At 47.2% G+C, this 23,262-nt stretch overlaps 1 protein-coding gene across 1 annotated transcript in view; it reads right to left on the reverse strand.

Moving 5' to 3' along the window:
* LOC138513937 (V-type proton ATPase subunit S1-like) overlaps positions 1-8,069 on the reverse strand; it is a 645,312-nt gene extending 637,243 nt beyond the window's left edge. The window contains exon 1 of the mRNA XM_069629102.1: positions 7,699-8,069. Within this exon, the coding sequence (XP_069485203.1) occupies positions 7,699-7,808 (110 nt within the window). The 5' untranslated portion in view covers positions 7,809-8,069. The remainder of the gene's footprint in view (positions 1-7,698) is intronic.
* Positions 8,070-23,262: the final 15,193 nt, after the last annotated feature.

Raw genomic sequence — 23,262 nt, forward strand, 5'->3', positions numbered from 1 at the left:
TGGTCTTTGAGTGCCTGCTTGACTGTGTCGTAAGTGACCACGGGGATGGTCAGGGAGTCGTAGATCTTGTGGACTTCTGCGCCTGCTGAATAGATCATGGTCGCAATCTTTTCATCATCGTCGTTAACCCCTGCTGCCCTGAAGAACATGTCCAGTCTTTTAACCCACAGCAGCCACTTCGGTCCTAGCTTGGAAGGGGGTCCAGTGGCATCAAACTCTGGCATGGGGGCTAGGGAGCTGCGGGCTCTGCGGGGAATCGGGGCTGCGGCACCCTCATCGTCTGCGCCGTCACCCATTTTTTCGCTTGGTACTCACAGGTGGTAGATGCGGCCTTGTGGTAGTGGTGGGAGCGAAATCCCCTTCTTTCTTCTTAGGTGCCACAGTCTTGCACCAGCAAGACTGTGGGTGTTCCAAAAATTGAATTGTTGTTGTGTTTATTTATTTTTTTTCCTGACGCCGTCGGCGATTGGCGCACGAGCACCCTGTTGGGCCGCAACCACGGTCGCCACGCGTGACGGGGAGCGGGTCGAAGAAACAAAAATGGCCGCCGGTGCGTCGTCAGTCCGAGACGCGGCGGACTTAATCACAGCGTTGCAGCCGGGCACGGGAGTGGGCCGTGGCTCCTCCTCGTCGCCAGTGTGGTGATCGGGGGGGCCGCTGGTGTAATGCGGGCCCCTCCGGCGTATGGGCCCTGCGCGCTGCAACGCCGCGCAGGAACAGACACGGAGACGTCTGCTTGCTCCGGCGCTCCGGCTCCAACTGCCGGGCGCCGCCTTTATTACTAACTGCGCATGCGCCGGCTTGTAGGCCGCGCATGCGCATTCTGTGTACTACGTACACAACAGTGTGTAATATGGGCCACTTTGAAAACGATTGCCAGGGCCTCTATTGGTTTCCAGTCCACCCCGACAGCATCTATATGTGGTAAACAGTGGCATTGAACCCTATAGCTGGCTGGCCCGCACTGACACTGAATTTCAAAGAAAATGTCTAAATGTATGCCACCAGGAGAAAGTGAACACTGGAGTAACGCTGATGCTATGGGGGAGAGGGGTGAAGTTACTGTGCACTGCTGCACATTTCTCTATATCTCGACATACAATAACAATGCTTACATATCTAAAGAGCAGCTGTCCAGTGGGCTTTTTGCCAATTGCAAATTCTTAGCTCTTGCTTCAAAGATTTGAATCACCCAGTGATCATACAGTGAAATTCTGAACCAATTACTGCATTCACAAAACGTTGTCAATTCCATTCTACTCAGCCCACAAGAGAGCGACTAAGAGGCTCGGGAAGTAATTCTGCTGCTGTGTGTGATGTCCACGGTAAGGACAGACCACGTGGGTACAGTTAGTAAAGGCGAGCGAGAAAGCCTGGGAAGGCAGTCTCCGCCCTGACACCAGAGCTACTGGGCCTCATTACGACCCAGGCGGTAAGTTACCGCCTGGGTCGTACCTTTACCACCATGGCGTAAACTACGTTTACGCCATGGTGGTTGGCGGACTTACCGCCCCATTCCGAGGTTGGCGGGGCGGTAAGTCCCCAATCCCCATTTTTGCCCCATAGGGCATAATGGGAGTGGGGAAGGCGTTAATTACGCCACCGTAAATTACGGTGGCGTAATTAACATCAAGGTCCCTTAGCGCCATGGATTTTAACACCTGCTAAAAGCAGGTGTTAAAACCTCCATGGCGCTAAGGGACCTCGGAATCAGGCGGTAAGTTTCGGCGCTGTTTACGCCGCCGTAAACCCCTTACCGCCTGAGTCGTAATGAGGCCCACTGTGTCGTGTCCCTCATTGCGTGCCTTCAAGGGCAATAAATGGCCTTCACCTTCCCTAGGACAGCAGAGTAAACGGATGCCCCTTAAGGAATGTTCTCCCCCTTGCGCCTACACGCTGGCATTCACAAGTTATAAAAAGCTCTTCAAAAATTGCTTTTATGCCAAGCATTGGATCCCAACTCTGCCCTATCATTTCTCAGGGACATCATTTCACCAACATGCCAGGGGTAGTGGAAGAAACATCACATGACCCTTGACCTCTGATGACATCACGGGAACTGATGTCATTTGACCCCACCCGAAGTGACATCACAGAAATGGATTGGACACAACCTTTACCCCCTTCACAAAACAGGAAATGGCATCACATAGCACTGTCCCTAAGTACACTACAAAAATATGGTTACGATATCACTGTAATGTGATATACATTTCATCCAAGAATGGATCATGATATGTATCGTTAATATCAGTGTGTATTGGCACATATTACCAAATTACTGCGAATGCAAGCAGACATCCAAGACCAAATGATAATGATGTGTTATTACATAGCACTTACACTTAAGCGCTTTATATAGAAAAAAACATACATACAATATCACCCAACCTGTGTTGATACTCGTTTATTGACCTCGGAAGGATGAAAGTCTGAGTTAGCCTTGCCGGGATTCAAATCTGCAAATCACACACACATCACAGCCGCAAGCGCTCAATCCACTGAGCTATTTTACCAGCTATAGCTATCTTACCAGCTATAGTAAAATGAGCAATTACATGTCTGAATGTTCTCAAAGTCAGAAAGCAAATTACACTCTGTAGTAGATACTATTAAACTGGTAACAGATTTAACAGCAGGCCAGTTCATCTGCAGGTCTGGTGCAAAGTTGGCCACATGTAAAGCCTGCATGGATCTACTTATCAGTTTTCACAGGCTGGCAAAATACATACCATTTGGAGGGTTCATTAAAGAATTTAGAGTAGTGCAGGGAAAGCAGCGCACTCACATGGCATCCCGTACTCTGTGCACTCGTTACCTCATACATGCAAACAAACATCCTGAACAACATGCCATGGAAATAGGAAAGATAGACACATTACAACAAAGCATTAATAATGGCACAATGAAATCAAGGGCCACTTTATGTGCTATAAACATTTGTACACTGCACACAAGCAATAAGTCACAAGGATTTTGTCAAGTGACCGAGGACACTGAGATGTAATGGGGGTCATTACGAGTTTGGAGGCAGCCATAGTGCTATTAGCACCATGGCTGCCTCCAAACCTGTGTCCGGGTCCGGGTAGACAGAATGGGGACTTACCGGGTCATTCTGGCCTTGGAGGACCCGTTAGGTTCCCATTCTGAATACCATTCCCCATTCCCATTTGAGCCCCCATAGGGCTCAATGGGAATGGGGAAGGAGCTAATAACGGGGCCGCAAATAGCGGGCCCGTTATTAGCTCCATGGTCCCTTAACGGGTCTCGCTAAGGATGGCTGGTCAGACCAGCCATTCCTGGTGGGACCAGCTAAGGGACCTCGGAATGTGGCGGTAGGGGGTTAATGGCACCGGCATCCTTACCGGTGCCGTTAACCCCCTACCACCATACTCGGAATGAAGCCCAATGTCTTGTGATGATCGTAACAGAGAAAATGGCAGAAAAACACATGCTATAACTGCAACTTGCGAAAAGCAAAATACATTGGGCCTCATTCCGAGTTTGGTGGTAGTCATGGCGCTATTTGCGCCGTGACAGCCACCAATAACGGGTCCGGCACCGGTGTAGTCAATGGGGACTTACCGGTGTAGTCCTACCTTTGTGGGACCTTTAAGTCCCCATTGAAATGCCATTCCCCATTCCCATTTGAGCCCCCATAGGGCTCAATGGGAATGGGGAGGGCGCAAATAACGGGCTCGCGAATGGCAAGCCCGTTATTTGCGCCCTGGTCCCCTAACGGGACCCGTAAGGGACGTGTGGTCTGACCAACGTACCTTACGCGTCCCGTTGGGGGACCTCGGAATCGGGCGGTAGGGGATTACCAGCACCGGTCTCCCTACCGGTGCCCGGTATCCCCTACCGCCCGACTCGGAATGAGGCCCATAGTCCGAAATTGGTGCTTTTTCTACTATAAATGCTTTTTGGACGTTTTTGTCTGCATTGTGAATTTGAGGTTTTTAAGAACAGACTAATTCACTGTCTCACCCCCTGACGTGTGCCTGAAATAAACCTTTAATGAGTCTAGAAATTATTGTATAGAATTTCCAAAAGACAAATTATTTCTTATTCCTATTCTTTCTTATTTAGGGTCACTGCTTAAAGTGTTAAACTTGTGTAACCCCCTGTTTAAGATTCCTGAACAAGAAAGTCAGCCACTCCAGAAACAAAGAGTCACATAGTGCTGGCCACAGCCTCAGTGCCTACATTTAAAAAATAAAATGATAATGTATTTTTTCTTTTTTTTTTAAGGGGTAGCAAGGGAGACCCCAGGGGTAACAAGGGAGACCTCAGGGCTCGTAGCTGCAACCCCCAAAAGATGTCCCTGTCATTTATGTGGGGCTCATTTAAGCGTTTCCTGTATAAAGGCGATGGAGGACCTTTTCAGATCACACGTCGAGGGACTACGTGGGTGGACGGCATCTGGACAATTCTTTTAAAGGGAGGAGGCATCCTCTCTGTGCATTTAAGGAATTTACAAGAAACAAATGATTTGTTAATGCAGGCACCTGGAGAACAATGCCACCGTCATATTCAAACCCCGGTCGCACGGCCGGCCTTAGGCCAGGGCCGTACGAGCGACCGCCCCGTTCACCATTAGCCCCCCGCCATGCCAGCTCGGGAGAGTCTTTCAAGGTCTCCCCTGAGCTGGCATGGTGGGAGAAGGCGGGGCAGGTGCCCTATTGAAATTAAAAGCGCTCGTTCGGTATAGCGGAGCGTATTTAATAGTAATAGGGAGCTGCAGCGCCTATTGAAGTTGTGAAATACAATTGAATGAAATTTCAATATTTAAGTTTAAGATCTATTCCCTTAATTAGAAATCACTTCCCAATGTGTGTGCCGTCAGAGTGCCCCCATGTGTTATGTTTACACTATCATGTAGACAGCTTGCTGCCACGTTATTTTCCTCATTTGCACAGCAGAGTGCAAAAGCGGAGGGTCAAAAGGCAGCATACATGCTTGTACGCCATCCTTTTGCCCTCTGCCATGCAAACTAAGTAAAATCTGCCCGCCATGCAGTGTTGGACACGGGCATAAAACTGTCTCGGGCACCAATGACATGTGGCCCACAGTTGCCATTGGCAATTCATTCCTTTTGTGACAGACGGTTTAAGTAGTACCCACTACCCATGGAGGAGGTTATTGATAAAATGTGATGCAAATTGTTAATTTTAAAGAATATTTATTTAGAAACAGTGGTCAAAACTACTAGCCACCTGGTGAAGTAACTTATCAAAGTGGGCCACATGGGTCAAAAAAGTGGCCCAATTTTTCCCAAAAAACAGGCCCAACTAGCATTTTGTGTTTTTGTTCGGGCGTTGGCCTATTGCCCTAAAGACCAGTTCGAGGCTGCCGCTGTGTTTGCAAGGTTAGCAGCGTTTAGAATGGATTCCTATGGCGTCCGCCTATTTTTGCAAGTGTAAAAAGATGGCTGACGCCATAGGAATCCAAAGCATTTGCATCAGCACGAAAATGCATGCTGGCGTAAATGCTGGTGTATTTTTATGGTGGAGAGGGAGGGAGCGGCGGAAAAGCAAGTTACGATCCGCCCCTCCTCTCTGACATACAAATACATGAAAATGAGCCGTGATGTGAATGAAAGGCTTAAAAGCTTTATGAAAGGCTTGTACACCATTCATTTACGTCACTTGCAGGGGCGGTGCAAGGTCTGGAAAAGATCCGGTGCTACGCTAAAGTCAGGACTGTCGGGAATCGGGGCTAGCTAGAATTTTTGGTTGTAACCCGAGCTTCTATCTGGGGCTACAACCAAAAGACCTGGGGCTATAGCCCCATCAGCCCCCCCCCCCCAGCAACGCCTCTGGTCACTGGCTCCAAAGTTGCCAACATATTCCCTTCCGATCTGTAAGAGCTTCTCTGGTCCTGTTTTTGTCTTTGCATTCTGGGACATTTAGTCAGCGTTTTATAATGAAAAGAAAAACTACAGGTGCCAGAAAGCAAAGGAATAAACGAGGACTGGATAAGCATTGACAGATTGGAATGGAACGTGCTGGCAGCTCTACAGTGCTCATCCCAGCTCCTATGTCTTTTTCCCAACTCTGCCTAATGCATTGCCACTACTCTACAGAACTACTCATCTCAGACGCCCCCCAGGTCCACCTCCTAAAATCTCCTTAAAAGCTGAGCAGTTATGAGGCGGCCACCCAACAATTAATGAAATAAGGCATAGCTGTATGGCCTATTAACCCATCTGCAGGTATTCCTCAAATATGCTACTTGATGTGAGGTAACTTGAAGGTGTGTGCAGTGTCTAACAATTGCCCTAATCATATTAATTTAATTTATTTAATAATGTGAGACAGTTTAAATATAAACTTTACACATAATTCAAAAACATATAAAGAAAAAAAAAGAAAATAAAAATATACGATAAAATAGAATCAGATAAAATAAATAATGAATTTCCAACACGTATAATTTCCAAAATTATCAATCAACATTCTCTCTAGAGAAGATGTAGGTAAACATAAAATACCATCAACAATTCAATTCAATTCGTAGTGCAGGTATACATGCATTTAAGTTCATTGTTCATTATTCATTATTCGGGACCTAGACCATCCCATTACCCAGCCATGAAAATTTGAATTAGGTAGAATCCACCAGATCATAATAAGCACCATAAACTAATAGCCCTCCAAGATGTTAGTCATTTCAATGTATGCACTTAGATGTCATAAGCACCTTCACACACGGAATGGGTGGTGTCCGGTGGTACAGGTCAGTGGGGGGAAGTTAGCAGGTGAACTATGTTACCATAATTTATTTAATCCCTTAGTTTACCCATAATAATAGGGTGACCAGATTTTCAAATCAAAAAACCGGGACGGCAACAACATAAAAGAGGGACTACCCCATCGCAGCCCACCAATTACCACCCCTCCCCAACACGCCCCCACAACCACCCCCCAAACATATTTCCAGCACTTCTCCTATCTATAAACTGTATATAATCTCATTTGTGCAGTTTTGTCTGTCAATCGTGGAATGTTAATTCAAAACGAGCCTTCGCTCTAATCGATATTACATGGCTTGCTGTACAATAATTTACAAGCCAGTCTCTGTGGCACAGTCAGTAAGTGTTCTGACTTGTACCTGAGAGGTTGGGGGTTCGAGCCAAACCTCAAAATTCTGAAAGTGTTGTGAAAAATACTTACAGGTCTGTAGCCCCCCCCCCCCCCCCAAACATGCACACCCTGGACAGGGACAGAGGGTAATTTCCCCGGACTGTCCCTGGCAGGGAGGGTCTATCACAAAAAGGCGTTTTTAATGCAAACTACCTGCTATCCACAAAGATATGGGAGAACCAGGGGTGTTGTTAGGTCTGGAAAAGATCCAGGGCTATGCTAATGTGGGGACCAGGGCCTAGCTAGCCTTTTGGTTGTAGCTGCTGAACTTCTATCCAGGGCTACAACCAAAAGACCCTCAGCCACCCCTAGCAACGTCTCTTGGGACAACTGCATAACAATCAAACCAGCACTGACGATTATCCTTAAACAAAGGTGATCAACTAGTATTCTTAAACAATCATTTATAAACAGCACGACTAGAAAAGCCCTGTTGTGGACATTGCAACCTTTTGCAAAACGTTTGCCGTATGATTTTAGTGGGGAACACGTTCATGAACAATATGGCACGCTTGTGGAACTATAAGCTGTTTCCACGTTCTTTCCTGCCTACCTGTGAGTGGACCAAAGCAGCACAGGCACGTGATCAGCAGCCAGTACCCCTCCATACAGGGCACTGAGAATGAGCAGAGGGCAGAGGGGTGCACCTGCCGCCAGCAACATGTCTGCAGACAAAGTAGGAGAGGTCCCAAGCTCCACGGCAAACCCTGGGGAGGAAGCACAGAGCAGGCACGCGGCAGGATGGCTTCCAGAAAGATCTGCGCCACCTGGCCGGCCGGGGACGGGTCTCTGCGCCTCTGTTTAACGTAAACAGTGCGTCCAAGCTTGTTTTCAGAACGCAGCTACCTTCGGCAGGGGGGGATTGTTCTGGTTCTGGCCGCTGAGGTGCACTTCCCGATCCATGAAAGACAAAAGCACATTTGTCTGGGACAGTCACAAACACAATTTACAAAGTGCAGCCAAATGCGACATGAGCTGGTTTCGGCTGAAAATAAGCGCTCAGAACAACCTCCAGCTCCTGGTATCAGAATCAGAATGGATGCAAGTAGAACCACAAACCCTGGTTATATTCACAGTCAATTTGCAATCTGTTTCCTGAGCGTCTTCCGAGTTTGTTTGTGAGAAAAATGTAACTAATAATTTCCAATATTTTGGAAAGTCTATGTGGTTTGCAGCAATCCACCCCACCTGTGACGGAACAAGGACATTAGCATTGGACGTTGCAGCGGCCCTCTTAATGCCTGCACGGAGTCGAATGCTTATTAAGCCCGTTGGGGTCTCACTGTCAGGGTGGTGTGGAGGTCTCATTTTTGACTGTGAGAATGCTCACGCGCAGTCTCGTTATTTCTAGTGCTGTGAGATCACTGTCGCCACACCGGCGAAATGGTACTGAGCAGCCCTAGGGGAGCAGTGTGGGGTGATACATCAGGGCTCCACCGGTGCTCCCACAGATTCATTGCAGCGGCCAAAAGATCTCCAGTGCGCGTGCGCCTCCCAAAGATATCATCTGAGCCGGGCCTGCCGCTCCATGTACAGAGCTGGTGCGAGTCTGTCCAATACTGCACTACACACTCTTCCAGCTGTATCTGATTTCATATTTTATGTTTGTCTGCGCTTTTTTTTTGGTGAATGGTTTTCTGGTTTCATGGCAATTTACTTGCGTTTTTGGTAAAGCTCCCCACTAGCCTTTGAGGTGCTGTTTGGGGCTAACGTTACATTTAAAAAGGCATCCGCGTTTAAAGGCGCACGTCAGGTGTGTAGCCGAATGTGCTACAGCATGCTCCCTAGGTCGGGATCGTTTTAATCTTTTTTTTAGGTGTGTTCCAACCCATTTTATGAACTCTCTTGTACTGCGTATACAGCAGTTTGCTGTTCAGCTTTTTCTTCGTTGTGCCTTTGCTGAATTGCTGCTGCTGTTAATAAACCAATTTGCTTTGTGTGTCTTCTGTTTAAGGCAGAACTGTTGGTTCACCACAAGGACAGTGAGGGTTTTGTTTCTGTGGGATCACGTTGGTTATTATTGACCTAACGGCCCGGCGTGCTCGTCTTGGAAACAAGCCAGTGCCGTCCCGCGCTTAGAGGCTGCTGTCTGGCGTGCAGCGCGTTATAAAAAGTACCCTTTTTTGTTTTTAACGAGGTCATTGTCAAGCTTGACGTTGATCAGTGTGCAAAAGCCAGGCTGATTGCTCACCCACAGGGTCGGACACGTCCTCTGCACTTCTGAACTGTCTCTGCACCTGGTGGAGGAGGATTAAGGGGTCAATGCAAACTGCAGGGAAAGTCACAGGCACGCGGCAGAGTGCTTCACTGGCTACAGCTATGATCAGCACGATATGCTATGGCATTTATAACGCGCCTGTGCACAAGTGTTACTAGGTGCGACATGGTGGCTGTCATAGCTGAAAGGGTCCAACTGATACAGTTGAAAACCTGCTAATGGATAACATGAGATGGTGGCTTGACATGGGTGAATGGGCTAACACTGCACATGTGGACACCCAGTGTACCTACGCTTGCAGTGGGAGGTCTAGTCAGCTTGCCTACCTACTTCCATGCAAGTGAGTTCGCAGGAAAGCCCTTGAAGTGGCGCATCCTAGGGAGCCATTCCATATCAGCTAAGTGAGTTAATGCCACTTTAAACTCTTGATGTAATCTTACATCAAAGAAGCTGGCTAGCCTAAACTTTAGGTGTTTCCCACGAGCTTACAGCAAATGTCAAAGATAATGTAATCAACCAGTTGCCCATGTACAGCAGGTGTGGCTTGATCTGGACTAAAAGAAAGAGGAATCAATTCTCCCTAACAGCCTTAAAAAATGCACTATTGCTGAGCAATTAAATCTCTTTCCTAAACAAACATATTCCGAGATGAGGAATGGCGAATACGGTTACTCACTGTCTGAGATCATGACCCCACAGCATTTTGGAATATTATTGAAGGTGGTTCTAAATGTCACTCGCCTACGTGCAAGTCTACCACCATCAATGATATGACTTATTAATGCTTTCCAAATAAACCAGAGTAAACCAAAATCACTGATATTCCATCCCCGGTGGAAGAAAGTACCAAGAGTCGCAGTTCATTCTGAGGTTTCAGTTATTGTGCAGATCTCTCACTAGGACTGCTTGGGGATTAGGTTTGAAGGCAATTGCGGATGGAAGGATCAATGGAACAAGTTGCATCTGGTATTAGAAAGGTCTTGTAACGCGTTGGTAAGATTTGCATATACGCATGGAAATGGGGCAATCAGCCCTTCCCTCAAAGTTTGTAATCTTCAAGCACTCATGGCGCCCACTCTTGGTACTAAACTATGGGGTGATTATAACTCCTTAAAGTAAACCGTAGTTCAAAATAAACTCCTGAAAAAGCTTCTACCTCTCCCAAGAGCACGCCCAACATACCCTTAAGATTAGAACTTGGTCTAAAGAAAATTAAAAATGACCTTTGTTTAAAGCCAGTGCTATACTGGATAAGAGCCTGGTCTTCCCCAAGGTTGTTAAATTTTAAGAGGCTATCTTACATGTTCTGGCACAAAATGGCGGCACCAACCTGGATGGTTGCAAGCATGTTAAGACGGTGCTCAGTGAGCTGCACCTCTGGAAACTTTGGGATAGTCTGCCCAAGACACAAGTCAATATTGCTCATATCGTTCAGGTGGGATCAATCCACAATGTTGAGTGTCTCAAGACTTCTTTGGTGAGAGAATATTGATCATCTAAAACTAATATAGGCTGTGAGGATTATCTTGACTAAATCTGCCCTTAACTTGCCAGATCCCTTTGTGTCAGCCTTAGGCTTGGCACTCTACCTCTGGATCATCTTAGGAAAAGCTGGAATTCAGCAGATTGTAATCTTTGTAGGGCATGTACAAACACTGAAGCATTTTAGGCTTCTTTGTCCAGCATACAGTGATTTGAGATCCACTTACCTAAAGCCTTCGTTCACGAACCATAGCATACGAACAATAGCAGATGCACCGACTCTCTGTAAGTCTACTTCTACCACTGTGATAAGTTGGGGGTTAGCCAGCCGTAATTGACACTCATGAATATTTGTCCCTCTTTTTAGGACTTTTCCTGTGTATTTATTAACTTGTATTTGTTTTACGTTTTTAAATCTTGCATGAATGCTGTCATTTTTCTTCTTTCAGAGCGTATCATTTTATGTATTTTTTAATTTCATGCTGAGGTTTTTGTGAATCAAGTCGAACAAAGCAATAATTCATCTTATCACACACTTTAAGGTACTTTGTAATTCAACTAAGTGTTTGGATATTACATGGGGGTACACTGGTGTAACGGGGGCACCCACACCCCCCATGGCACAGGGACCCCACCAAGCCCTGTCCTGGGGCAGGGTCCAGCCTCCAGAAGCTTCTAAAAGAAATAATTTATTTCAGAAGTCAGAGCGCGATTTCAGAAAGAAAGGACTTCTTTCAGAAAGAAATGTTCCGGTTGCACTGCAGGATGAAGGATCATTCCTGGTGCGCAACTGGAATGTTTCTTTTTGATGGAGGCGCTCCGCCACAGGCTCCTCTGCGCGTGTCACGAACAAAGAAGCAGGGACAGCACCTGCTTCCTGGTTCCTGACATTGTGACTGAGCTCAGGGAGCCGGATGCCTGCCTGACCGCCGACAGCAGGTAAGTAAAACAATAACTTTTAAAAAGTGTATGTGCCTGTGTGCATGTGTGCGTGCGTGCGTGCATGCATGAGTGTGAGCTAGTGTGTTTTCAATATGTATGATGGATGTTTGTACGCATGCATATAAGGGTGAATTATGCAATGTATGTGTTGGAGTGAGTGTGTGGTGGCTCTGTGCACGTGTGTGACTGAAAGAGTGTTTGGTGTATGGGTGCCGTTGTGAATCATTGTAAATGGGAAACTGAATATTGTGTCAATGGGTGTCTGTGTGTGGTGTGTGCAGAGCTGGAAATGGACAAGGGGGAGATCAGGTGGGGGAGGCAGATTGTCACTGCTGTGGATGGGATTGAGGGGCAGAGCTAGGTATTGGATAATGTGGGTGCCCTGAATATAGGATGATGGCTGCTTTGCACAAAAACAAAGTACATTTTGGGAACATAAGAATGACCACCAATTTATCAAATATGTCTGTGATAGTAATTAAAATGTGCATTCCTTCTGAGCTTGCAATGCACTCTTGCTATGATGCTGATTTTATCTGTCAGAATAGTCCTCATGACAGTAAAATGTGTACAAGGCATGAGACGTAAATACAGCTTTGTACTGTTTCAATGTTTGAGTTTGGGCTGCCCTGGTCAGCAAAGGACAGCTTTCAGATGCAGTTTGTGAAGGTGATATCGCTGCATGCATTGAGGCTCAAAACGCACAGCATTCAGGAGACTCGCAGCAGTCAGTGGCAGAGAGCTCCTTCAACTTGGGGCATGGGGGGTTTGGGCGTTGGGCCTCTTTGGAATGGCACTCCTGCAAGACAATTTCTGCCAAAGCGTAGCTCCGCCTTATTCCGGCCCAATTCATTCCCTGGTGTGCGAGTGAATTTGGTTGTGTTGGCTTCTTGTCATATCCTTGGCCTTGATCTTCAGTGATTGCATTTCTCGCATTCTTTTTTTCGCTCTCCTGGGTAACTTATACCCCATGGTTCTTTGCTCCAAGGTATATCTTTATGGCCTGGACCAGTCCTATTGTTTCTGGAGTGGACAAGCTTGGGGTCAAGGCCTTGTGTTTAGGTGCCTGCACCTCTACTGGATGGTTGTGCAGGTTTCTGGTCCCTTTCTTGGAGTCTGTGTAGTCCAGACCAGTTTGTGCTTGCACTAACATGCTTTTGGGCTTACTGCACAAAAACACCAAGACTCACTTGTAGTGGAAAAGGTCACTTTAATGTGACAGGCCACAGCTCACAATAAACGCTAACCTGGCTCCCTTGGCCTCACAGACCAACATATCTGTTTTTAACAAATTGGCAAACAATTTAACAATTAAACACTTTTCATTCCCCAACAATTAAATAATTAAAGCAATTCAAATTCCTCCTTTCCTATCCCTTGCTCCCTACCGTCTCCTTACTATCTTCTCCAGCCTTCCTTCCTGCTTTCTCCCATCTTCTCCCCCAGGCCATGCCCCTCCATCTTCAATACCTGTTCCCCCTCTTTGTACCCATGGGGTAGTCCGTTCATGCAAACAGCACCATCCCCTTCCTTTCCCGCACTAGTACCCCATTGTGCTTCCCCCCTCCTCCAAAGTGCCCTGTCCCCGGCATCAAACAACTTCATACCCCTGCGACTTCTCTCTACCCCAAACTCCTCCTTCCTATGACCTGCAGCCCAGCTGACCTGTCACACCAGCAACAACGAACCTTACATCATAATAACCCAACTAATGCCCCGGCCTGTCACATGAAAACTACCAGCCCCCCCTGCCATTAAACCTCACACAAAGAAAAAAGGGACCCCACACTCAGATGTAGGGGGAAAACAGACCTTCCCAATTTAGATCTCCTCCCCCACTTCTTTACACCCCCAGACAAATAAAAACAGAAAAAAGGAGTGGGCAGCCAAGGATAAATGCTTGTTCTCAACCGCCGCCTGCTCCCAAACCTTCCCTGCCCCCCTTTGTACCCCAGGCAGCACCCAAAAACTCCCAGAGGGAAATGCTTTGTGTTCCCCCCATGGCCCCCTTTGGGCTTACTGCACAAAAACACCCAGACTCGCTTGTAGTGGAAAGGTCGCTTTAGTTTACAGACTAACATATCTGTTTTTAACAAATTGCCAAACAATTTAATAATTAAACACTTTTCATTCCCCCAACAATTAAATAATTAAAGCAATTCAAATTCCTCCCTTGCTATCCTTTGCTCCCTACCGTCTCTTTAACATCTTCTCAAATCTTCCTTCCTGCTTTCTCCCATCTTCTCCCGAGGCCATGTCCCTCTATCTTCAATACCTGCTCCCCCTTTTTGTACCCCCGGGGTAGCCCGTTTGTGCAAACAGCACCACCCCCTTCCTTTCCCGCGCTAGTTCCCCATTGTGCTCCCCCCCTTCTCCAAAGGGCCCTTTCCCCGACACCAGAAAAACCCTCCCCTGAGGTGTTCTTTCTGCGCCACCTAACCTTTCCCCTATTTCCAATTTTTATTATGTCCTGCACCGCCAATGTTGCACCCCCTAATTAATAACTGTTCCCATATACCGATAGATGCACTCCATCCTCTTGAAACCAAAAAATCCTCAAAAGCTATTTCCCTGTGCTCCAGCACTTGTGCCCCCGCCGCACTACCAACTTTCCCTTCTACCTGTTAAACTTCTTCCTAGACCTTCCCACTCTCCCTTCATTCACCAGCCCCCTCCAACCCTCCTCGGCGACAACTTTGTCCAACCCCCTTACCTTGAGCCCTATCTCTCGAAACCAGCAAGGTTCCCTCTTATTTTCTTTAGCAATGCTACTCCTGTTTCATTTACTAAACCATTCCCTCCTGTGTGTACTATTATTCCTGCCGGAACCCCATGACGTTTGCTTCCTAACATGGGGAGCAATTAGACCTACCTAAGGCCACTTGTCTCACTAAAACACTGTTGTAACTGCGTCCCAGTTGTGTGCAAACAATCCGATTTCTCCCCTCATTCCCTGCCCAATAACAATTTGATGGCCACAATTCTATGGCGACAGCAACTCACCACTCCTCCATGCCCCCATCTGAAAAAGAAAATTGTTATGAGTCTCTCTTCGCCACTGCCAAACCCCCCCCTGCTCCTGCCCTCGTTCCTAATCTGCCCCAATTCCTGGAACTCTCTGCTTTTACCCCCTGTGCTTCCCTTATCCCAGCGCCCCCCCCCTTATCTCCCCTTCTCAGCTAGTCCCATCCTGCTACCTTCCAATGCCGCCCACCAACCTCCTGCAAGCATTATTTCCCAACCTCTGCTCTCTCCCCCATGCCCACCAAACCCTTCTCCTAACCCCCAATACATGTGCTGCCAGCTCTGCCGACCCGTCCTCGCGCTGCAAGACCACCCGTCTTTTTCCCCCATATGTCTCCCCCAAGACAACCCATCCTCACCTGGCCAACTCCTTACTCCCCCTACGGGAGCACCCTCCAGCCCTTTCCTTCCTGGTCCACCTTTCATTTGTGCATCTTTACCCACCTTATTCTAAACAAATGCACCTACCCCCACTTAGACCACCTTCCTCTGCTATCCTATTCCCCTCCTGATTCGTATTTGTATTTGGTTTATTTATAAAGTGCAACCAGGCCCAGGGGCATACGGGCGCGTACGTTTTTTGATCATGTTACATAAGAGTACAATTACATTAGCAAGCAGTAGGCAACAGTTACAATAGTTGCGGTTACAAATAAATACATATATTGGTATTACAGGTACAAGCATACATGTTGCAATTAAGGCGGTGGGCCGAAGGTGAGACAGATAGTAATATTATTTACAAAATGTACAGTGGGTAAGCAGTACATCTAAGATGTTAAGCTGTCAAGGTGTCCAGGTCATGAAGCAAACGTTTGGTGTTGCATTTAAATAGGTTGAAGGAGGTTACAGACCTGATTGGAATAGGTAGAGTGTTGCATAGCTTTGAGGCTTGTACAGGGAAACTAACTCCTCCCGAGTTATGGAGTTTGAATCTTGGTATAGACATAGTGTTAACTTGAGCTGTTCTAAGTGGTCTTGTAGATGTGTGTGGGGTAAGTTGGTTAGAGATGTAGGATGGTGCGAGGTTAGCTCTGGCTTTGTGGGTAAGGGCAAGAGCTTTGAGGGCTATTCTGTGCTCTATAGGGAGCCAATGCAGATTACGTCTAGTCTCAGAGATATGCAACTTCTTAGGGATGTTGAGGGCTGCCCTAATGGCGTTATTTTGAGTTACTTGTAGTTTGTGAATATTTTTGCGGCTAGTGCCTAAATAGAGGGCATTACAATAATCTACTTTGGACAAGACTAACGTTCTAGCAAGAGTAATGCAGTTGGGAGTGGAGATAAACGGCCTACACGCGGTAATAAGTTTACATGTGTAGGCGGCTGAAGACGCTACTGCATTGGTTTGTTTGGTGAAGGATAATGTGGCATCGAGGTAGATACCAAGGGTTTTAGTATTATTAGAGACAGGGATGGGGTTACCATCAATAGTGAACGATTTGAAAGCAGTATTTAGTTTTTTTAGTTTAGCGTCAGTACCAAGGATAATCAACTCAGTTTTTTCGTCATTGAGACAAAGTCCATGGTGTGCCATCCATGCTTGTATTACTGCGTATATTGGGTTTTGAGGGTTTTGCTATCAATTTCATAGTCGCCAGAGATAGGAATGAGTATCTGGGTGTCATCCGCATAATTAGTATACATGACACCTAGATAGTCAAGGGTATCGAAAAAGGGGCTTCGTAAATACATTATAGAGCGTTGGGTACACACAAGAGCCTTGCGGGACACCACACGGGACTGGTGAGGGTTCAGCCGAGTCAGGAGAAGAAAAGACCCTCATGGTTCTGTTAGCCAAGAAGGAGCTGATCCAGGCAGTGGCTGCGTCGGAAAAGTGAGCTGCAGATTTCAGGTGGTGGCAAAGCGTTTGGTGGTTGACCAAGTCAAAAGCTGCTGACTGATCAAGCAATAAGAGCAGTGCTAGTTTGCCATTGTCTTTTAAAATTTGAATCTGAGTAGTGAGATCTATTAGGGCAGTTTCCGTGCGCCTGTATTTGCAGGTCGGCTGCTCTATCTAGTATCTTTAGTAAGAAGGGTAGAGTTGTTATCGGCCTATAGTTAGACGGGTTGGCTGGGTCAAGAGGGGGTTTTTTGATTAGTGGGATGACCCAGGCGTCTTTTAGGTTATCAGGAACTACTCCTGTTTTGAAGGAGGCGTTGATAAGGTTAGTAATGAATGGTGCCAGTTCATGAGCTGCTGCTTTGATAATCGGAGCAGGACAAGCGTCGCCTTCGCAATTCGATGGTTTAAGTTTCCTAATGATGTTTTCTACTTCCCAAATTGAGAGGGGTGAGAAACTAAATGGTTTACAGGTTGGCTCAAAGGTAGGTGACTTGTTAGGAAGTTGTTTGTGATCAGGGTCAGCGAGTAACAGGTCTTTTTTCGCATTGATTTTAGATTGTAAACGGGCTATTTTATCTAGAAGTGCCTTCTGGATGTTGCTGCACCATAGTGCATCTGTGACACATTTATCAATAGGGGCAATCGGGGATTCTAATTCTTTTAGAATCTTAAAAAGTTCTTTTGTGTTATGTTCCGCTTGTTCAATCCTTTTGTTATAGGTGTCTTTTTTGGCAAGTATAATAGCTTGTTTATAGCTAGAAGTTGCTAGAATTAGTTCATTTTTATTATTTACTGAAGGGCACTTTTTCCAATGTGCTTCTGCAGTTCTCGTAGTTTTACGTAATTCTCTAAGATGCAGCGTGAACCATGTATTCAGGCGAGGTTGTGGTTTAGGTTTCAGCAATTTTAGGGGGGCGATGGTATTCAAGGCTTTCAGTATTGCCTGATTGTAAATGTCTACTAAGACTGTGGGGTCGGAGGTGGCAACGTTGTCAAGAAGGGGAAGTAATAGCGGTAGGAGTTTATCTGGTGTAATGTCTTTCTTATTTCTAGTGCGTATGGCTGGAGCGATGATAGGAGCAGGGTGTTGTGTGTTGGCTTTGATGGAAAAGGTTATTTTATGATGATCCGACCAAATACATGGATCATTGGATAGAAGATCAATCGAGCAGTTAAGGTTGGTGAGCCAGTCCAATGTTCTTCCTTTGATATGTGTGGGCTCATGAATAATATGGGTATGACCCAAGTCTGAGAAGGCGTTAGCTAGATCACGGGCATTATTATTCGTGGGGTCATTAAAACCAAGGTTGAAGTTCCCTAGTAGGATAGTTTGTGAATTAGGTTTAGTGTCGGTGGATACAAGGGATACAATATCCTCTATGAATGAGGAAATGGGTCCTGGTGGTCGGTAGATAAGGTGCACTGTTGCTGTGTGGTTAGGTGATAGTGGCAGTTTGATGGACAGGGATTCGGCAGAGGGAATTTGAGCATCCTGAATGACTCTAATGTCGTAGGTGTTTCTGAAGATGAGGGCAAGTCCGCCTCCCTTCACTTGGTTGGTGTTTCTATCGCATCTTATGATAGCATAGTCATTTGGCATAGCAAGGGCCAGAGATGGTCCAGAAGCTGCATTAAGCAGGGTTTCCGTAACTGCGAGGAGATCAAGCTTTTCATGAGTTATGAAGTCAGCGATGTCCAGTGCGTGAGCGGATAGGGACCTAGCATTCACCAAGGCTGCTATGTGATCTCACTTGACACACCCTCCAGCACCTTACTTCCATTTCACCATGTTTCACACACTATACCAGGGGCACACGTGCAACCAGCGTCCATGCAGACCCATCTCTCACTTTTCCCCCGGCACTGCACCAGGGGCCAACCTGTGCCCCGTCCATGCAGTCCAATCCACATAACCTGCCCCTCCAGCACCTTGTGTCCATTTCACCATGTTTCCCACACTGCACCAGGGGCCCTCGGGCACCCCCATCCATGCAGTCACCTCTCACCGCCTCCCCTCCACTGCACCAGGGGCCAAACGAGCACCCACGACCATGCAGTCCAATCGAAATAACCTGTCCCCTCACGTAGCTTCTACGCACCCGCAACCAGCAAATACTTCAAATAATCCAAGCCGAACGTGTTATCCCTTGACCTCCTTGCCAACTTCCTCTTGTGATGTGTGCATGGCACTCCTCCTTCCTACCTTAATGTCTGCCAACCTCGACCGCCTCCTAATTCCTGTTCTTACCCGCTCCCTTGGGATTTCCCCGCTGTTAGGAAAGATTTCTTAATTGTAGGTAATTTTTCTTCCATGTGGCAACCCCTAAACATTTTGCTGTTGTTTTCACCCTGATCTAGACTTTGCCGTAGTTCTTTTCTCATGTTGCAACTTTCGCGCAACATGGCACAAGAGTGCACCGTAACTTACATTACCATGCTCTTGGGTCTCTAGTCATTCTACAGGCCCTAGTAACTCTCAATGGATTTATAACGAACTGTGCAAGTATGTCACGGACGGCACTGGTGGCAGTGATCGTTTCTTTGTGCTTTTGAACTCCATTTTGCCCTGTTAACCACGCTTCTCGCGTTTGGCCAAAATGGGTGGTCTGGCTTCCAAAATGGCCATGCCACGAGGTTCTTTGTCCTGTCCGTTGACCGTCTTGCCCCTTCACCTTCCCCAGGTCGAGCAGACCCGGGGCCCTCCTTATTTGGGCATGTACTTTCCCACGAAACACAGATGCTTTCGCAGGCTTCTGCATGCCTTGTGTGTGCCTCCAGGATGTGGGCTGGGATGTCTGGTCCCAATACACATCCTGGGTGCCAGAGAGCCTAGTGTGTCTTGAATGCCTGGGACCACCGTGGTCCGTGATAGGTCCACGTATGGTGTGAGTGTTTTGTGAGCAGATCTCCCATTGGGTCCTCTCCGTTTTGGCACGAAGGGAACTCTGGATAAGAGGAGGCTGGAAACACCACTAACATGTCGATCTCCTGAGTTCTCACGAACGACGGATACAGGAGCCAAGTATCCTGCAACTAAGAGGCTGAAACGAGGAATCGCTGGTGACCCGCTGAAGGACTGCTCCTCTGCACTACTGTCGCCCTGTGAAACCATTCTGCCTCTGATCGAACGAGAAGGCCTGTACTGGTACTTCGACCCTTTGGAATAGTGGGAACAACTATTCTCGGCATCTTCATCATCTCCTGCACGTAAGTCTTCGGAAGCGTCTCTGGGCCATCCAGTGGACGGACCAGTTTACCCAAGTGACTTGCTCTGTAACTGCCGTCAGGTTGCTGCTGTATTCCGAGTCCTTGACACTCTCACACGATTCGTACACTTGGCATTCCCAGGTCTGAAGTGAGAAGAACCAGTTACTTCTTACCTTGTAACGTTCTTTTGATGGGATGTTCCTCTGACGTATTCCTGATCGCCCCTCCCATCCATTCCCGCAGTAATACTTCCCTTGTGGTTGCAGGTATTGTGTCCTCCGACATATTCCTTATCTTTGATAGACTCCCATAGCAGTGGCATGTAATTGGAGGTGGGAGTAATAATGTCATGTATCCCTTTTAGGAATGAACCTCATGTAATACGGCTTTTCCAAATCTGGTCTCTTGACTAGCGGAGGAATCCAGTTCGTAAAATGTTGTGAACGTATGTGCGGACGACCATGTGGCAGCCGCACATATGTCTCGGACCGGTACCCCTCTTTGGAGGGCCGAAGAGGCTGCGATACCCCTGGCTGAATGAGCCCTAAGATTTTGGGGTGGCTCTTTCCCTGCCAGTTTGTAACATTTCAGAATGGCCAAAATAATCCACCTGGAAATGGTCTGTTTTGTTATGGGTAGTCCCAACTTGTGACCTGAGTATCCTACAAACACTTGGTCTGCTTGCCTAATCCTAGCCAGTCTGCTGATGTAAAAGCTCAGCGCTCGCCTTGGGTCCAGCCTATGTAGCCTTTCTTCCTCTTTCCCCGGATGGGGAGGAGGATAGAACGAAGGTAAGGTAATTTTCTGAGTAATATGAAATTCAGAAACCACCTTTGGGAGGAAATTAGGCTTCACCTGTAGGACAACTTTGTCCTTATGGAAAATTGTATGGGGGGGGTTACAAGAGAGCTTGTAGCTCGCTCACCCTCCTAGCAGATGTTAGTGCTACCAATAGGACAGTTTTAAGTGTGAGAAATCTCAGTGAACAAGAGTGGAGTGGTTCGAATGGAGTACCCATTAGGAAGTTTAAGACTAAATTTAAGTCCCATAAGGGAACTTGGAATGGTTTGTTTGTTTGTTTGTTTATTTATTTATTGTGCATGCCGGACCCAGAGGTAGCAGGGCGCATGTGACAAGTGGGCTTACAGCTTGGTTACAGAAGTTACACATTTACAGCAGTTACAAGTTTACAGAACAAGGTAGAACAGTTTTCTTGGCTCCACAGGGTGAGGGTTAGGCAATAGAGTACAAATACAAACGGAATGATGACAACAAGTCAGCAGGCTGACGTGACAAAATAGCAAGTCTATGTCAGGTACAATACATGCAGTAGGTAAATGGGGAGAATGAGGGTTACATAGCATTCTCAGTGAGCCATTTTATTGTGTTCTTTCTGAACCAATGGTCTTGGAGGACAAACATTAGCTAATCCCTTGAGAAATTGTATTACTAGAGGTAGTTTGAAATACAATGGTTCCTCCGCAGTGCGCTTGAAGATTGAAAGCGCTGTGAGATAGCCTTTTACAGTGCCAACTTGAAGGCCTGAGTTTGCCAAGTAGAGTAGAAATGATAACACTGTTGGTGTACCACATGAAAAAGGGTCGATACTCCCTTCTCTACACCAGCTGCAAAATTTGTTCCAACGGCAGCGGTATAAAGACTTTGTTGCTGGCCTTCTGGCCGAAAGCAACACCTCCATGACATCATCAGGGAGGTCCCAATCCTTGTACCTCACCCTTTCAGAAGCCAAGCGTGAAGGTTGAGGGTTCTGATGTCTGGATGGAGAACCTGACCTCCCTTCTGCGAGAGAAGATTCTCTTTGAGTGGAAGACGGATTGGAGGGAAGATGGACATATCTAGAAGGTCCGGGTACCACGTTCTCCTGGCCCAGTCCAGGGCAATTAGGATCATGGTTTTCCGGAATCTTCTCAACCTCATGATCATTTGAGGAATAACAGGGACTGTTGGAAACGCGTAAAGGAGTGGGAACTCCCAGTCCACTACGAACGCGTCTCCTAGAGCTCCTCTCGGGGGAAATTCCCTTGAACAGAACAGATCGCACTTCCTGTTGGTGCTTGTGGCGAACAGATCCACCTGAGGGGTTCCCCAGAGGGCAAAGATCTCTTGAAGGACTTACTGAGCTAGCTCCCTCTTGTGGGAGACTGTGCTCTGCCGGCTCAGAGCTTCCGCTGTCAAGTTCTTCTCTCTGGCTAGGTGGACTGCCGATAGAGAGATTCCTTCCTGAATTGCCCAAAACCAGAGCTGCATTGCCTCTCTGCACAGGGGCAGTGACCCTACGCCTCCTCTTTTGTTGAGCTAATGCATGGCCACCATGTTGTCCGTCATTATCAGGACATTTCTCCCCTGTACTGATGGCAGGAAAGCTTTCAGCGCTAGTCTGATCGCCCTCAGCTCTAATAGGTTAATGTGTAGTCTGGACTCCGATGGAGACCAACGACCGCTGATGGTCAAGTCGAGTGACGCGTCTGTGACTACTGTTATCTCCGGCCATGGTTGCCAAAACAGTTCTCCTTTCAAGATGTTCTCTGGATAGGCCCACCATTGAAGGTCGTGGGCTACCTTGTCCGGAATCTGGAGGAGATCTGTCATTCTCCCTGAGAATTGCGACCACTGAGTTCTCAGTGCCCACTGAAGAGATCCCATTCTCAGGCGAGCCTCTGGCTCAAGGAAGATGCAGGATGCCATGAGGCCTAGCACCCTCAAAAAGTCGAAGGCTGGGAGACGTTGGGCATTTTGGAACTTGTTGACCATCTGCAGAATATCTTGAGCCCTCACCTGTGTTGGCGAGGCTTTTCCCAGGGAAGTGTCCAGGACCGCTCCAATGAACTGGAGTCTCTGTGATGGTATCATCTGTGACTTCTTTAAATTGAGTGAGAAGCCCAGTTTGTGAAGGAAGTGGCAGACATAATCTAGCTGGATCTGAGCTTGTTCCGAAGATGCAGCCCCGATCAGCCAATCATCCAGGTAGGGGTAGACGTGGATCCCTTCCCTCCTTAGACTCGCAGCCACTACCGACATTAGCTTGGTGAAGACTCTCGGGCGGAGGTTAGCCCAAATAGCAGAACTCGAAATTGATAATGAGAGTCGCCAATTGCGAACCTCAGGTATTTCCTGTGTTTGAGATGGATTGGCACATGGAAATAAGCATCCTGAAGGTCCAGAGATACCAGCCAGTCCTGGAGCTGGAGGGTCTGAAGGATCTGAGAGAGAGTTACCATCTTGAACTTGTCCTTCCTGAGGAACTTGTTCAATTCTCGTAAGTCCAGGCTGGGTCTCAGTCCTCCGTCCTTCTTTGGTATGAGAAAGTAGGGGGGAGTACCAGCCCTTGTTCCTGTCCGCTACAGGTACCGGTTCTATGGCACCTTTCTCTAGCAGGT

This window comes from Ambystoma mexicanum, chromosome 12 (genome assembly GCF_040938575.1).
Source record: "Ambystoma mexicanum isolate Mex_15411 chromosome 12, UKY_AmexF1_1, whole genome shotgun sequence".
Classification (NCBI taxonomy): Eukaryota; Metazoa; Chordata; class Amphibia; order Caudata; family Ambystomatidae; genus Ambystoma; species Ambystoma mexicanum.